Below are 17752 nucleotides of genomic sequence, written 5' to 3'. Positions count from 1 at the left end.
TTCGATCCTCGACGACTACGGGCTGCTGCTGGGGGTAATAACCACCTTGGGGAGGGCCGTATTGGGGCCCGCCGGGAGGTGGGTAGTAGCCGCGGTTGTCACCATATTGTTGGTTTGGGTCCTGGTACATCATCTGCCCTTGCGGCGGCGGCGACATGTACCCCGAGTTGTTCGGGTATGTGTTCGGTGGGTATTGTGGTGGTGGGTATTTATCGGCCATTGTTGTGTTGTGAGGTGTGTAAATGAAGGAAAACGAGGGTTTGGGTATGATTTTATTGAATGTCGGCTGAGGCTCTACGTTCGCGCTTTGCAGCTTTGGGCGGAAAGGTTGGGAGAGAGTTTCCAAGAGATAGAATCCGCTCAAATCGATCAAATAGATAGCAGTCTAGAGCCGTTGGAGAGAGACAAAGCTTCAACTGCACCGAAACAGCAGAGACTGGTGTTTGAGAGGAGAAATATGGCGCTCTTATTTCTCGATTGTAGACGAGACACCAAGGATACTTGAGGCTGCAAGACGAGAGCAACAGTCGCCCATGAAAGCTTTTTATTTGAACAGTCAGGAATCAAGGGACGAAGCCGCGGGCCTCTTGCAAATGACTGGAGACTGACGCTCTGGCAGCCGTTTGCCGAACGCTCGACGCGTAATAGTTTGGTCTTGGGATGACTTGGCTGAGCCACTCTCTCTCACCCTTGGACCTTCAGTACGAGCGGTAGTTTAGGCTAAGGGTTTCGCTATTGTTTCCCTCGAGGCTCAGGCGAGACAGAGAGGCACTTACGCCCGACTCTTGCGTCAAAGGCGACAGTGGGTGCAGGATGTAACTGCGCAGTTAATAATTGCACCCTGAGCGTTTTATAGGGTGAAATGTTTAATTTATTTCCGGAACTTGGAGGGTCACATTGAAGTCAATGCTCTTTCAGCTGCAGTACGAGACACGAGTCGGAGGAACAGTTGCTCTTTCCCTCAATTGGATGTGTGGGGCATGTGACCTGCATAAGCGAAGGCGGAAAGGGATGGTGATGCCAAGCGCCGAATGGGGAAGGGGACCCGAGCTGTGAGGCGCAGCGCCTTTTCTGGTGTCCGTGACTCCGTGGTGGTGGTCATGTTGATGTGGCGGATATCGTTTCCTCTTGTGGCTGAGCAAGGCACCCGCTTTCACCTCGTCTTTGTACCAGTCCTCAACGGCGTGGACGCGTCTGTGTCCATACCACGTCAGCATACGCAGCATCTGTTTCTCACACGAGTGCTCTGTGGCGCTGTTTGGGGACAAGCGGCCTCTGACATGCCATCAGGCATTGGACATGGATCACCTCGACGGGCCTCATGTAACACACCAACGTACGGAGGCCTCGCAATACAGCTTCCCACCATCACTAGGTCAAGGCTTGATCAAACCAAGGCCGGCTATACTCCAAGGACGGAACCCTGACCACCCATCATCATCGTCTGTGCTCTGCCAAAGCACCTCGTATGTACTGACTAGTAGAGCCAGGAAGAAAAGCACTGTTGCGTGTTTGCCCTTTCTTACTGCAGTGTACATTGAGGAACAGCAGCTTTGGCCTTGACGCTTTGACGAGATCTGCATGACTATGTATGTATGACCCGGCAACAACTTCCTTTCCACTCCCCCTTCTGAACGGGGGCCACTTGGTCTACTTCAGAGCGGATATTCTTCGCCGAAGCCATTCTTTCGTTAGACTTCAATGGTCCGTATAGCTGAATGCGGAGGCAATCTCCCTACAACTTGAATAGTGTTGAATAGATTCAGCACGCACGTTCATCGTCGTCCGTCGTTCGTTAGCATGGAACCTTCCTACAGATTTGTGTTCTAGAAATGCAATATTCGATGGAGCAGTCGATACCTTACCTTTGTTATTGGGCCCTATACTCAGACGCCGTCATCGACCTAACCGGCCATTTCCGGGCATCAATAATATCAAATTTTGGACTGGAAACTTTCGAAAATGTTACGTGTTGGCTACGACATCTGATCAGCTACTAACAACGCAATTTTTGTGTTTGCAAGGACCCTTCAAATGATAGAATTGAGGCCAACAGCATGGTTTATGGCAGCATTCTGCATAGAGCGCTGGTCGCGTCGTTGCCGGATTCTCATGGTCTTCGAGAAAACATTAGGCATTGCATACCGGCTCCGTGCGACTTACGAGGCTTTTTGAGGAATGAAAGTGATAGCTTGTATTTTGTACTATCCTGTCTTATGTTGCAACCTTTCCTGGATAGCTATCCATGCGTCTCCCGGAAAGACACTCCGCCTGGGATAGAAATGTGCATACCTCGGTGTTGTACCAATATGTATGTCTACCACCGGGCTTTGGGCCGGTATACTGTGTTTGCATTTACCGGTCCAGCAGCGATTAGGATCCCACCACCAGGGATATAGATATCAGTTCCAACTGCCACCGCGTTCGTCCCGTGGCGTGGTAGACTCATTGGAGGCCCAACCTGCCAGTAGTCTTGTATGGAATCATAAACTTCCGTATTGCCATACACACCATTTTCATCGTTCGGGTTTCCCTCACCTCCAAACGTGAAAAGATATCTCCCAACTGCAACGCTCGCCAGGCCGCCCCGTGCGGTAGGTAATGGTGCTTTCTCAACCCACGAAGATGGTGAGGTGAGATCTAATGCCCAGGTACTGTTTCGCCCATTGAATTGTCCATGGTCTCGGCCACCTGTCACATAGAAATGGTGACCGATGACTGCTCCGGCAACATGGTCTCTTGCACCTGGAAGCGGTGGAAGTGAAGTGCTCCATGTGTCGGTCTCGGTGTTATAGGAGCTGACAGTGTTGACTGTTGCTTGCTCTCGAGATCCCGTCAGTTCGAGCTTCGACAGCCCACCTGCTAGGAAGATAGTGGTACCATGAACGCCAACAGCTGCACCCCCTCTCGAAGTGCCCTCTGGCAGAGGTGCGATCTCAGTCCATGTGTCCAAGTTAGGATCATAGACGTAGCAGTTCGGAAGGCCGTTCCAAGAGCTCATGTTTGTGCCTGATAGACCTCCCAGAAGGTATAGCTTGCCCCCGACGCTCGCCACATTACCGTGATTGATGCTGACTGGCAGAGGGGCCGCTGATGCCCAAGTCTGCTGTTCGATGTCGTAGAAGGCAACATCGCTCACTGGTCGAAGCTCGGCTGGCTCGTTGATCGTAGCGGGTGTGTATGAGAAGTTGCTCGTTATACCGCCAATGATATAAATTCTGCGTCCCACTGCGGCGGTTGATTGTTCTTGTCGAGGGGCAGGGCTCTCAGGAAGGTTGTGCCATTCATAGCCTGGTGGGAAGACGTGAGTATCAACATGGGGGATAGCCGAGACGATGGTGATGAGTCCAGCCACACAATAGTGTACACTCAAGCCGAAGAGAAGTTTGATCTGCATGCTTTGCCTTGAAGACCTGGACCGTATATGGTGTTTAGTTGCACTGTATGAGATATGGTGATGATTTAGAGATGGAGATGCTTGAAAGCTTTTATACCTTTCATCAACGCCTTCCTCGGCTCATGAGCTGAAGAAGCCAAGAGCGATGTTGGAGGTCATTCTCTTGAGGGCCAGCAATAGGAATAGTTTCGACCGACATCATCCTCTCAGTTTCCCGAGGACCGAGACACCTGGTATAAGCGAATTGCTCGAGGCCGCCTTCCCGTGTTTCCAGCAAGTATATCGACCGATACATCGTTGGGATGGTCGCTAAGCGAGAAACACGTAATTAATGACCTCACAGACGAGCCCGGGGCCTCTCGATCATCTGCAGTAGTGTGCTTACAGAGATTTGGAGTTAGTCCACCATTGAGATTATGGGCGCACACCTGGGGATTTGAGAGAGTCTCGTCAGTCCTGGGTAGTGGTGAGATCTCGGCACACTGTCGCTCTCCGTAACAAGGAAAGAAACGTCTAATCCTGAGCGCCTTGTCCGCGCATCACAGTCAGTAGATCCTAGCTATAACGGCGTCCTTCATGAGGAGATGCCTAGCAAGGCTCATGGATCTTACCCTGCCCGGGAGAGCACCAATTTCCGGTAAGTCACAGCTCGGCGACGGGATTAAGATGGAGCTTGCAAATGGACCTAGTAACGAGAACCTCGCGAATTCCACCCTTTGCTTTTGGTTCACCCTGATCAGGTCCGTACGACATCATCTTCGGTCTAAGATGGAGTTGATTTTGAGAATTTTAGCAGCATTCACTGCTTGGCTAGGTCTGGAGTTAAGCCTTGTATCGGCCGAGTCGAGCCAGCCAAGACAATCAAGACAATCAAGACACCCCATGACCGAGGGGACACATCAGAAATTGAGGCCACAGTGGCTCCAAGGTACGAGATGAGGACCAGGGATATTAGCCAGCTTTTCCTACTCGTAAGAGAAGAATAACTTGATTCTTAGTGATAGAAAAGGAGGACTAGTAGGTCTGGAGAATGGACCCGGGGTCGGGTATTTGCTCTGTGAGAGGAAAATGTTGCGTGGCCAATATTCTGTAGAGATCGGCGCCAAATGCCAATGCCTGTTTCCGGGCTTCAGAAGTCAGTCTTAATTCGCGACAATAATGCGTGGTGGTTTCAGCGCGTGTAAACCGAGAGGCAAACCCTCAAGGCTGCACTCCATCTTGGTTGATAATGAGAAGCGATTTTTGTTTTCCGTACAACAGAGCTTAAAGCAGCTTCTTAGCATGCAATAGATCACTTCTTGAGCTTGGTGATCCAATCATTTGGCTGCTTTCTGAAAAATATTGAGCAGCATATCAAGCTTTCAAGATTTGGTGCGGCTGTGCAGGAACGAGGCTGGAGGTTGGAGAATGACGTCACACCAAAGACCTACCACTTTTCTAGAAGCCTTGAGCTTTCTTTCGTGCCATCGCCATCAGCTCCTCCACTCATTTTCTTCAAATCTTGTTGAACAATGATCGAAAGAGCGCGAGGGAGAGGTTGGCACCGTGAGATGCAGGATTTGATCAAGAATATACATTCACGCTTTTGATATGCACGCTTCATTGTATATTCCTCGAGCAGCGGCCTCATTTCGATCCCGTGGCTTGATTGAAATCGATTCATCTACGGCGAAATAGTCTCATTCCTCGAGATATTTTGGAAGATGCATTAAGCTGACCTTTTGAACCTCTGACCCACTGCTCTGGATCTATCTGCTCCACAGTCAATAGGAGCTGAATGTGAGCTCACACACAACAAGGTAACAACATGCCCCCTTTCACATCAACTAGACTGCTATCGCGTTTCAGCAAAATCTGTGCGAAGTGCACCCGGGCCTCTAATTATATCGAGCAACTGAAACAGTGAGACAACTACCTGGATGAGCCAGGTTCTCTCAGCTCGAGCTGGAAATACTTCTCTGACTTCCTAAGATGAACTCTACTCCGAGGCATTGCACCATCAATTTTGACACTTTAATGCAACGGAAATTGCGTCGTTCGGTTCCAGGTAAGAATAAGGCCCTGAGAGAGTCAAGAAGTAATCGTCAGCCCTTTGTTGTATGACGGCAGCGACAACATCCCTGCTTCGGCCCCCGAACAGTGAACGTCAAGCCGAGCCCTTCTCTGATGTGAAAGATTGCATAACCTTCCAGCCTTGACCGTGGATTCACAAGGGAAGGAAATCAAAGCTTCTCACAGGAAACGAATTGGTCAAACTAGAGGCCGAACATGGTTGCGTCGAACCCAGTTCTGATTGTGGGTGCTGGAGTCTCTGGCCTAGCATTGGCACAAGCCTTACGGAAAGCAGGATTGCCATTCAAGGTTTTCGAGAGTGACCTATCAACATCGTTCAGGGCACAAGGCTATCGCATCGGGATCAAAGGTGATAACCTGCAAGCGTGCTTGCCTCTTGAGCTGTGGACAAGGTTTAAGGATGGCTCTGGGAAGCCTCCCCAAAACATTAGCCGGGTTGATGCCATCATTACCGAATGCTTGCCTTCTAACTTTGGTCCACCATCAGGCAATGGGAATGCACCTACGAGGCGTCCACCAATTTCGGATACGTTCACTGCGGATCGGGCTGTCCTAAGGGACCTGCTCCTTGACGGCTTGGAGGAAAGTGTCGCATTCGGTCACAGACTGAGACGATTCGACATTTCCGATGAAGCGGTTGTGGCGCATTTCGAAAATGGGAGTTCATTCGAAGGGTCCTTGCTGATAGCTGCCGATGGCAACGGCTCTGCCGTTCGCCATCAACATTTACCTTACCATCACCTCCTGGACCCTGGTCTTCGTTGTAACTATGGCAAGACGATTTTCACTGAAGAATTATTGCAAGCTTTCCCTTCAATGGCTGAGCAATGCGCTTTCCTCATTGTCGACAAGATCGACCCGGCCGGCAGGCAACTCGCTATGTTCGTGGAATCAATGCGATTTCAGGATAGCGAGATTAGAGCTGATCTTCCCGATGATTACGTGTATTGAGTCCTTGTGGGGGACCAGCGACTTTTCGATGAGTCTGACCCAACCCTCTTGAGTCTTACAGGGGCAGGCGCTGCCCAGCTCTCCAAGAAAGTCACCAAGCACTACTGGCATGAGTCCATACAAAGCCCTTCTGGAGTTGCAGGACTTAAAGAGAACAGCAGCATTACGAGTGCCAACAGCCGTCCCCGACATTGCGCCTTGGGAGACTTGCTCTAGAGTCACCTTCATTGGCGATGCGATCCACCTAATGCCTCCCACAGGAGGGATCGGTGCGAACACGGCTCTGGAAGACGTTGCGGCTCTAACTAGGATTCTTGTGGGAAATGGCATCACAGAGAGTTCTATCAAGCAATACGAAGATGATATGAGACACCGATCTCTGGATGCTATCGAAAAAAGCTTCCAGGGGGCGAAGCACATGGTCGGTTTGGGCCACTGGTCTACTTTCAAGTTCGATGGGCGACGTGCTGGATTTCAATTTGATGGCCAGAGACTCATCAAGTAGGCGAATCTACGTGTGCAGCATTGTATATTCTTCGGTGTGGCACCGTCAGACATACAGTATCACCTCCACTCAATCTCAACATTACTCTATGTACTACATGAGGATTTCAATAGACTAATTTACTCCCCTTCTTACTATGCCGCTGACAACGTCTCTGTCAAACCAATGGCGTGACCATAGCCAAAGTTCCCACAACACGTGGACGCAAAGGCTATCGCTCGCCACTCCGTCCAGCGTGTCCTGAAGCCACCGTCTCGGTACGAGTTGTCCTTCTCCCAGACGCTGGCACCAAATTGCCAGGTCTCTGGGGTCTGGACGTGACTGAAAATCAATCGCTGGTCTGATCATGAGCACGTGATGAGTGTCAAGGTCAGATGGAAATCGCCACACGACAGTGGCATCAGGCTAATCTGAAATCAGTACCGCGCCCGCCCAGAAGGGACCATGGCATATGCACAAGGTTGACCTACAAACCAGAGTTACCTGTCCTTCGTATTGCCCAGTAGTCGAAATCGCCTCCTCACGGGCAAGCATTCTTCTTGTTCAGGGAATGCTGCCTATTGGATGATTGCAAAGGTGCATCGAAGCCACTGGGTCCCGGGGCAAAAGGAAGTCACCTTGTTCGCTCGGTTCTGTGTGCGTGCATTTCTGCGGGCTGCGGCATTTTTGCCACCGTTGCGAGTCAGCCATGACAACAACTGACAGGACAGCAAAGTCTGTCTGTCCGTCAGGTCGGGCAACATTTTCTGGGAACGGACTAGTGGAAGTTGACGGCTAGCGGCAGATTGAATCATGACTCCTGTCGGGATGGGTTCTAGACTGCCAAATACGATCATTCTGCCTTGCCAATGAAAATGTCATGCGGTCACGCAGGGAGAGGAAGAGTGTGAAGTCGCAGTTCGCTAGGAGCAGCACGGCAGACAGGATCTCAGGCTGCAGTCAGTGCCGATCCTAGCAGCAAGCCACCCATCACAATCAGTAAGCCTAACCACCAAAAAAACGCGTGCTGACCGGACCGGACTCAGGACTCAGGACTGCTGGCGGAAACACTATCCGAAGTACCAAGTAAGTGGCAATGCTCCAGAAGGCTCGGTAGGAGAAGAAAGGACCACCAACCCGCTGCCTGGTCGGCGGGCTGGAAAACGGCCTACACACACACCTTGCTGCCTGTGATTGTAGGTAGCTCAGCACACCATCTCAGCTTTCGGGACATTAACTTCTAGGCATGCATTTCCCGCGTGCAGATAGAAAACCTTCAACGGCCGCTTGATCTCGATCATGATGATGACGCTACTGGGGTTGAGGGTGAGGATGCTGACTGGTCCGATTAGCAGCATGACAGCAGATTTGCAAGCAAGCTGGGCATGGGCTGGATCGATTCGCGTTCACGGTGCCATTGGCACTCTGCGACTCCGTACAGAGTAAAATGTTGACGGCTTAGCTCTTTTTGGTCCTAAACGCCTCTGCACGCCCCGCCGTTGGGATGGGATGCTGCCCTTTGGCTCGCGTCGCTAACGAACCGAACGGAAAAAGGCTCCTGCTTCTTCCAAGTGTTTCGTATGGATCATTGGATACGCGTTGTGTTTTTTTTGCGGAGACTTGGCCTTAACCAAGTGTCTAGACGAGACACTACGGAGCACTGTCCTCGTTACTATGTACTACTCACCAAGTAGTATCAAGTCATGGGTTTGTTTACATCAAAGAGAGTTATTCTCGAAGAACTCACTTTCAGTGGCTAGTCCAATCAATATCAATCACTATCTTTTCCTTGATTTAAACGAGGAACTCAGATACATGCTACTCCTCGCTAAGACCTTTGTCGAATGATGCCGCCATCTGTATCGGTCCAACCGGGCTACACAATCCATGTTTTCACGGTCTTGACTCGGGGGTGCTTCCACAACTGAGCGTAAGGTTTCTCAGGTTGCAGAAAGGTACTTGGTTTACTGCACAGTTTACGTGCTAGCCCAGGTATACTGGATGTTTAGGTTGGCAAGGTACTACTGCAAGACCAACGCCACTAAGCTTGTGACCGTCAGATTGGGTACCAAGGACGAAGTAAACCTGTACAGCACAGTGGGAGTCTGCTGGAGGAGTACGGAGTACGAGAGAGATCTGAAAGTGTCTTGGTATTGCTGACGTGCATGGGACTCACGACTCCTGAGTGTGTGTTGTAGGTACCTTGTCCACAGTTCCCAATGTGAAGTCCACAACTCCCAGCAGTGATAACGCGACCAGGTTCACTCGAAACAAGTCCATGGGTGTTGCTCATGAGGGGCATTGAGCACCGACTACGAGTACAGTGCTGCTAGTGACATCAGATATTTCCGTAACGGAGAATTAGAATGTGGTATGGGTGCTTGCTGGCTTGCTTGCTTCATCGCGCCAGGTTGTCAAGGCTGCATCTAATGGTGGACCTATGACGATCATTATTGGGGCAACAGTTTGCTAACTAGATCACGCACGATGACACTCGAAACTGGGCATCAATAATGGGACCGAGAAGATTTGACGTATATATCGATCTTAGATCGTGATAGGCCACTAGTTAGGGTTAGTCTGTAACTCCCGTTTGTAATGAGTTGATGAGAAGTGTGTCTGAGTGAGCATTGAGCGGTGGGCACTGGGTACTGCACTCCCTGTCTGTCCATTGCGCACTCACGAGTAGTAACGGGAGAAAATCGTTATCGGTGACACAGCGATGGTTATCACAGGACGAATGCGGAGTACAGTGTGCCGGGAGGGACCTTGCCAAAACCAGTTCCATCCCAATCGCGATGGCCTTTGGGTGGGGGGCCGCCAGGGACTGATACTGCGCACAAGAATGGTATTATTGAGTACGGGGTTGCTTCAGCAGCCTCTCCAGTCTCTCCTAATCGAAGGATGATTTGACTGATTGACGGGTGGGCTCTGGGCATTGCAGTTAGACCAGTGGGTGGGCACCTGCGGCTTTGGCTGCACGTCCGACCCACTTACTGGTCTGGTCTGGTATGATACGAGTACAGACATAGGGACAGAGACGTCCATTCCGAGTTGAGAGATGCCAGCAAGAGAAGGGTGAGGATGCCCAAGGCAGGCGCATGGGCCGCGGTGTGACAGGAATTTGACAACCTCAAGGTGCCACAGGCTACACATGACCACGTTGCTCGTGGCAGCACAGTGTCCATGCCTCAGGCAGGCGGGAAACGCCCCAAGGTACATTTTCTTGTTGACGGTCGATCATGGAGTCGTGTTTACCGGCAACAGGAAACCTAACTCGTAGTCCTGCACAAGCTCCTGCATAGGTCCCACAGTGATGGAGGGCCGTGGTGTGCTCTGACAGGCTTGTGCTGACGTTCCATGGGTCAATATTAGTTCATGGGCGGCTGCAGTGGTCGAGATAAGTTCGAGATGGGAGGGGGTCATTTCCCCGAGGAAAAAAATAGCATTTGCACTCTTTTGGAGAAGTCTATGCTGTACTCCGTATAGTCAATGGGGAATGTGCCTCTGGTGCTCCAGTCAAGGGCACGCCGTGTGTCTGCTTGCCTGGTGGTGGGGACCTCTTTTGTTAGAAGCCAACAAGAACCCATTGACGCAGCCAGCCCGCATGGCCCCAGGAAGCGGGAGCCAAACCGAATGCAATTAAGAACCGCACCGGCTCAAATCATGCGCTGCAAAGCAAGAAGGTTTGCTTTTGAAATGCAGACACTTGCATTAGCGGGTGGCAAAATCTTTAATTCTCATCCCTCCTGGCGAACCAGCAAGACCCAAGAGAAGTCTCCTGGGAATGCGGGGCAGCAGAAAGAAGGCAAGCAAGGCAGCCAATGCATTCCCACGAAGGAGGATGGCTGACGCATGCGCTGTCAACAGATTTGAGGGCTGGAAGCCTTCTTGGAACCTGGAGGCTTGCAGTAGGCCCATGGACATGCGGCACAGCCGGGGGCCGAAGATGGGACAAGGAGGCAGAGGAGGGGAGAGAAATGTCATCAGGAATAGAATGGCATCGAGGGCGACCACGAGATCTGCCACCCACATGCCCCTCTTCTACTGTCCTGTGAATGGCATGCCTATTGGTTTCTGGAACACTCTTCCCGCTGGCAGATCATTCGACTTGTCAGCGAAAACGACCGTCTCAGGCCCCTCTGAGGTCACGTGATGAGACACTGGGTCTACATGATACAGCTGACGACGAACATATCACTCTTCGGAAGTAAAACAAAAAAAAAAGGGGTTTCTTCGAGATCCACTTCGCATTCAAACTATGTACATGAACCGACAGCGTCAAGTGACTCTGGTGGGATTGTGTTGTTCAAACTAATAGCGCTCAAGTGTAATCGCGAAAGGCCTAGGGGGGAACCTCCTGAGACTGTTTTGCCCTAGGGGGAACCTTGGCCAACGGGAATAGTAGAAGTCCGTTCGGTGTACAAGTTAGTAGGTAACTGGAATCAAAACCGTCAAAAATCCTCTCCATATCCAGGTCATCGTAGATGTCGTCTCTAGCCAGCACTTGGTTCGAGGGACAAGGATGAAAGCAACAAATTCGATGGTCGCGCCTTTTTCTTCCGTTTTTCGTTTAATCCGATGCGACGACGCTTGGGCCGGCACCACAACATCTCCTCCCAATCTAGAAAAAAATGGACTCCAAGCACAATGCTTCCTTCCTCTGCAGACAAACAAGATCTTCTCACGAAGCTTTTTGGAACACAAACAGGGACAACTCTCGAGATCAGGTCCAGTACTAAAAATGATATATCGTAGACCGCCTGGGTATCCGGAAACAAGAAAAACGAAAATTCGTATAGCACCCGTGACGTCGTGAAGGCGTCAGACCAGGACTGGCCGCAACGTATGTATAAGACAGTGCCAAAGATTAATATGCGGCAACAGTGGGAACAAAACTAGGTGGTGAATAGTATGGCTTTTCGTGATCGTTCAAAGGAATAACGTTGCCGTAGAAGTTGAAAATAGGCGCATGCAAACGATGCCCGGCGTCTGCATATGAAGACTCAGACTCGTAACCGGAATCCGTGGAAAGTGTAGAGCAAGAAGAACCTTGTTTTGAAGAAGGATCAAACAAGGAGTACTCCGAGGGTTGACATTGGAATGGCTGGTGGGGGGAAGGAGAAGCCGGGGGAGAAGGAGGCAGAGCCATGTTGGCACAGTCCATGGAATCCACATAATAGCTGGGGGACTGAGGAGGCGATGGCGGGAGAGTACTATAGGCACTCATGGTCAACCTGGGACAGTTGATGATGGCTTCCCGGAGCTCCTGGAGGGAGATTCTCTTCTGAGGGTCACATTCGAAGATGCGTCGCAAGATCATGTTCAACTCGGCAGAGATGGGTAAAATCGAGCTCAAGAACTTGGGATCCTTCAAGAACGCACGGAACGTGGAATCCTCAGGCGAGGCTTTCTTCCACGGGTTACGGCCACAGGTCAAGTTAACCAGGATAACGCCAAGACTCCAGACATCGTTTGGTGCAGCAGCGTAACGAGCATACGGTCTTGTTGGCGGTTGTTGACATTCTGTTCAAGATATTAGAATCCGAACGTTTCATAGTGCAAGATATTGGGGGTTGACATACCTGGAGACATGTAGAATGTCGAGCCACATCCGAAGTCAGATGTGATGCAGTCTTGTGTAGCGAGTCCAAAATCGGCCAATTTGACGGTGGAACCATGATTGGTGACGAGGATGTTCTCGGGCTTCAAGTCACGGTGGTAGATCCCAATGGAATGGCAGTACTGGACGGCATCCAACAATTGCAAGAAGGCATGCTTGGCCAATTGATCATCGCCCACGAAACGGCCCTGCTCGGTGATATTGGAGAACAAGTCGCCTTCGGGACAAAATTCAATCACGACGTAGGTGCAATCCGGGCTGTCCAAGATGCGCAACAGTGAGACCACGTTAGGATGTTGGCTTGCTTGATGGTGAAGGGCGATCTCCCGTTTTTGGAATCGACGTTGTCTTGGATCCAGTCCAGCTTTGGGCAAAGCCTTCACAGCATATGGAATGTTTGTGAGGATGTCGATGGCTTGGTAAACCACTCCGTAAGCGCCGATTCCAAGGATAGAGACAAGTTCAAGTCGTCCAGCTAACACACACCCAATTCTGTCTTCAGGTGAAAGACAAGTCGTCAGTTGAGGAGACGGTGGGGGGGTTAGAAGCATTCTTGGTAGAGACCAAAAGTACGGAGTACTTGCTCAAGGAAAAGGAGTAGTCGACAAAGACCAACAAGACAGGAGACCACTCAAAACATGGGTCCAAAGATCCAGCGACTGTATGTGAGAAAAAGGTAGAGGAATTCAAGAAAATAGTCCGCGGCTTCCTTTGGAAGTATTTGGTCCAATAGATCCTGGAGTGTAGTCGGGTTTGGGTGATTCGAGGTTGTAAGGAGGGACTCGAGGTGGAATACTAAACAAGATAGATATGAAGACAAGAGGTGAGGTGAAGAGGTGTTTGTATGGGCGGATTAGATGATGGTCTTACTGGTGATGGGGGGATTTCGAAGTAAGTATAGAGAGGCAGCATACTGTCCCTTTAGGGTATGACGGTAGTTTCAACTGAACAAGGCAAGGTATGAAAGATGGTCGAAAACGCACGGACCGTCAAGGACCCATGTCATCCATGTGAGTGGGGCGTAACGATGTTCGAACCTGGTCGAGGAGAGCTGCGAATAGAACGCCATCAAAGCTAATGGCCCACCCAGATGCGTCAAAGGTCAAGAGGGTTCGTAAACCCTGGGCCGTGGTCTGACGCTAGATGACGAGTCGGCCATGAGCGGTTTTGGTTTAGACGGACTTGGAGGGAGCAAGACGAGGCGGGCACAAGTCTGGCAGCATTAAGGCGGGTGGGTTGCATGCTCTGGCCAGTTGCAACATGGTCGGATCACCCAGTGGCTGGGCGCATTTTCTGTCACCAGTGATGAACATTCCTTGTGAGACCGAACGCCAGGCGCTAGGACCCAGCCAGTAGCCTGTTAGTTCGCCTTCCCTCCTGTACGAACGAGCGCTCCAGCAGTTAGCCCTCCTGACTCACCATTGGGCGCGCTGCCCAACTGCAGGCTTTTGGCCAGATGCTGGCAGGCTGCTCGAACTAGGAGAAATTGGAATCCACGACGATCATGTTATCGTGAGTTTCCAAGTTTAAGTCATCCAATCATCCATCCTGGTGTTGGACTTCGCCGCCGCCCAACCCGGGCAGTCTTACTGAATGCCCTTCTTCGTTTGTAGATACTCTATAAGAGGATGCTTCTGTGGGCACATTGTTGGCCTGGCCTGGTCATGTCTCTGGAAAAGCTGATAGATAATCTCTGGAGAACACAATCGAAATGATTGGATTTCTCTGACGCCAGCACAGACAGCAGCAGAGATGAGACTACCACAACTGATCGATCTTCGGCAGGGTCGGGGAGTGGCCTGGTCGGTGAGTTGCCTTTGATCGTGTTGCTTTTTGCGCCTCGCATCTCCGCACTGGTGGAATTAGTCGTCCTGGTGCTGCTGAGCTACTGATTGTTATTCGCTCGTGTTTCGAAAGCAGACATGGGTAACGTGCAGACAGGCTAGGCGAGGCAAGACGGACACCTTGACTGCGGCCCAGACTGAGAAATACGCACCCCTCACTCTGCTGATGACAATACAAGTTCGCTCAAAGCGACCTTAGGACCCAATCAAGGACAGCAGCCAATGACTGGAAGGAACGCATAGCCACTCCAAATGAGTCCTGCAGACTCCCAGTGCCTTCTCATGAATCAATGCCCAATTGTCCTCAAATGGGTCTGTGATATCCGACCGTTTTATCGCCATGAGGATGCTAAGATTGTCTCGCCTATGAGAAGGTCATGGCTATTCCGTATGATGGGGATTCCCAGCGTACTCCGTACTGCAGTGTGTGGTCAGCGCTACAGCAGGCCGTTCCTGGAGTTAACCTCATCACACTGCCGTCCTCTGGCCCTACTATTCTCAAGGTTAGCCCTTGTTACGCCCCCAGTGTAAGTCTCCAGCCACCAAGACTAGGTGGTTGAGGCGAGGATAGAGATCGTGTCTTCAGCACTGAGGGTCTGGCCTCCCTGGCTGCTAAGTCATGGGAGAGGCGATGCTGAACTGACTCTGCAGCAAATTTGCCTCCCCGTCTCTGACTATGTAACAGCCCAGCCCAACCCAATGCCAGCCTCGGCGGAATCGTCGGCTGCCGACTCTCGTGTGGCTTGGAGGATTTATTGGTCCTCCGACTTGCCCTGATTCGCCACAAATAATTAGATGCTTGCGGGCGGAACTTGTTTCATCGCTAAGACCTGCAATTGAGATTGTCTTCAAAAATGTTGTCTGCTTGCTTCTCCTCCATGTGACCTGCTTTGAGCACGCGAATGGAAGATCAGGAGTGACTTCCACAACCAATAAGCGCAAATAGTTGGAACGTAGCGCAGGAGCCATGAGGGCTTGCCGAAATTGATCAATGCACGCATGGTGGCTCTAAGTGGACACTCAACAATGGAGGGTTCATCGCGTGTCTCAGGATCGCCATTGATAACCATGTTCACAAGGCTTGTTGCATGACTCTAAAGCTTTGGTGCTCAGGCAAAGTGTGGTCAGGATCTGTACGACCCAGGGGGTGAGCGCCGCTCTGTGGCAGGGATTTTCGGGCCCAGTGACACAACCTCTCATGAAAAATTGGTCGGGCAAGACACCGTATGAGTGACACAAGATTACGTAGGAGAATACATCGGAAGGCGGCATGTAGGAGGCGAGGACGCTTCTCTTGCGCGTTGAAATGCCCTCAGTACGAGTACTACTGTAAAGTAGTGTGCCGACCTGCCTTCCCCTGCCTTCCAACTCTTGGGTCATGTTGGCCGACGACTCACAATCGAGGTGGCGAGATCAATAGGGAGGCGTTAGGGTCCACGGTGGGCGGCGAACTGCCAAGTTGCCTTGGTGACACCAGAGCCTGCATCCAAGGAGCTGAATGGCGATGCAAACCATTAGTACGGGTATTCTTGCAGCAATCACGAGATCACTAACCCAAGTTGATGAAATCGTACACAGGTGAATCCAGCCTCAGAGATCTGCAACCGACTTTTGCTGTTCAAGCAATGCCCAACCTTTTCGCCAAGCATTTTGCCTTCACAATAAATCAAGTGGCGAGGATTGGTCATGTCACGTGCGCTGTGCAGCTACGGCGGATCTACTCTCCAGTATAGAGCACTAGGAAGATAGTACTTTGCCGTAGACGAATAGCATTGTCATTACGTCAATATCTCCTTGAGGTCATGGATATTTTTGAGACAACTCCTGATAGCGTTGGCCAGATTCTTAAGTGGACTCCAGTTAGTTGTTGATTCACTATTCTCTACCCGTGGTTATCCCTCGCGGGATCGCGGGGATCTTTGTGAGGACCATGCCTACCACCATGCCCAAGACACCCCGATCATGCACCTTTCTCCCAAGTGGAAGTAGAGTCTGAAGTCTCTTCTGTCACCCATCACCTGCGACCGACACTTGGCCATTCATTAGCCCTCGCCACATAGAGAAAGATCACCAAGATCACCGGGTGATAAGCTGCCGTCCGAGCCCTCGATCGACCGGTATCGAAGATCAATCCAATCCCAGTGCTTATCGTTTGGAATTACTCCGTGTCAACAATCGCCGATGTGTAAAGCATTCCCCGATAAACCACCATTCTTATTATCTCTTGCACAGATACAAACTTAAAACCTCTACCCTGCGTCAAGATTTTGAATCGGGGAAGAACGATAGAATCCATTGTCATTGGGCACTCTCAAGCAAGAGCATCAGGGAACAGGTGGCAAAATACATTTGTACCCGATGTATTGCATGGGTTTGAGCGAGTTCAAGTCCACACCATGCTCGTTTAGTTGCGTCAAGGACAACGTCGCTGTGGCGTTAGAGACGCTTCGAGGTGGGATGCTTTTGCACATGAGAAACGCAACAAATCTCTGTTGGAGAACAGTGCATTTTTCGCTGATGGTGCCACAAATGTGGTTTTCTCAAGCGATCGTGGTATGGTACTCAAGTGGTATCGGAACACCATCTCCTAGGATCATGGCATGAGGTACGGTAGTAGGGTCTGTAGTGCTCCGTACTACTCGTACTTCCGATGACTCCAAGCTGTTCCCACCGAAAATTTGGCAGCAGGCAAGTGCTAACGGGTTGCGGAACATTACCGGGGCATTTGCTACTCAGTTTGTCTCACCACGCCTGGACTATTTGTCTCGAATCACGTGTCAGACCTCTTGTCACAAAGTCACGTGCAGCCCACCGATCATTGCCTGGAGTCAACTAACCTAACCAACCAGGGGTGTCCGAGACGCTATATGTTTGGCTTCACTTGGTGACTATTTGTGGCTCTGGAACTTCGCTGAAACTGTTCACATCTTGCCAATTACCCACAGGCGTGTTCCACTGTTATGAGACGAGGCCGTGCGCTCGATAAACCGGCGCTTGTACATCCATCTCATACCCAGATTATTGGTGTTTCCCAGATGACGGTCCAAATGCATGGTTTCTGCAACATCGCCAAGGATGAAATCCCAAATCTTGCTCATCGCAATCGGTTGCAGCTTCCGTTTGAATTCTTTGTTCAAGTCATGCCTAAAAATTACCTTCAGAGGTGCAACGGAGATCCAAGTCCCACCCAGCAGTGCTTCAGGATCGAGAAGGGAAGTGTTGTCGTGGAGCTCGCATTGATGCAACATCTCCTGTTAGGACTTTTCTTTCTCTCCCGGAGGCGACGTGTTCAAACAGCTCTGTCCTTGATCTCCTGACTTGAAGCACAGACAGACACGCTCGTCAATGGTTTCATGCACCACGGCCAGGACACCGACTCA

General features: G+C 50.8%; 3 protein-coding genes across 3 annotated transcripts; 1 reads left to right on the top strand and 2 right to left on the bottom strand.

Annotated features, from left to right (window-relative positions):
* Positions 1-2317: 2317 nt before the first annotated feature.
* Positions 2318-3397, bottom strand: A1O9_02549 (uncharacterized protein; the record flags this gene model as incomplete). The annotated part of the gene is made up of 1 exon (XM_013408121.1): positions 2318-3397. One exon carries the CDS (start codon positions 3395-3397, stop codon positions 2318-2320), a length of 1080 nt encoding a protein of 359 aa, XP_013263575.1.
* Positions 3398-5665: 2268 nt separating this feature from the next.
* A1O9_02548 (uncharacterized protein) lies at positions 5666-6926 on the top strand (the record flags this gene model as incomplete). The annotated part of the gene is made up of 2 exons (XM_013408120.1): positions 5666-6412; positions 6483-6926. 2 exons carry the CDS (start codon positions 5666-5668, stop codon positions 6924-6926), a joined length of 1191 nt encoding a protein of 396 aa, XP_013263574.1.
* A 4849-nt stretch (positions 6927-11775) lies between these two features.
* A1O9_02547 (RAN protein kinase) lies at positions 11776-13079 on the bottom strand (the record flags this gene model as incomplete). Its single annotated transcript, XM_013408119.1, has 2 exons — positions 11776-12431; positions 12491-13079. 2 exons carry the CDS (start codon positions 13077-13079, stop codon positions 11776-11778), a joined length of 1245 nt encoding a protein of 414 aa, XP_013263573.1.
* Between the last annotated feature and the right edge of the window lie 4673 nt (positions 13080-17752).

This window comes from Exophiala aquamarina, assembly GCF_000709125.1.
Source record: "Exophiala aquamarina CBS 119918 chromosome Unknown aczIA-supercont1.2, whole genome shotgun sequence".
Lineage (NCBI taxonomy): Eukaryota > Fungi > Ascomycota > Eurotiomycetes > Chaetothyriales > Herpotrichiellaceae > Exophiala > Exophiala aquamarina.
This window is presented reverse-complemented; position numbering and strand designations above follow the sequence as displayed.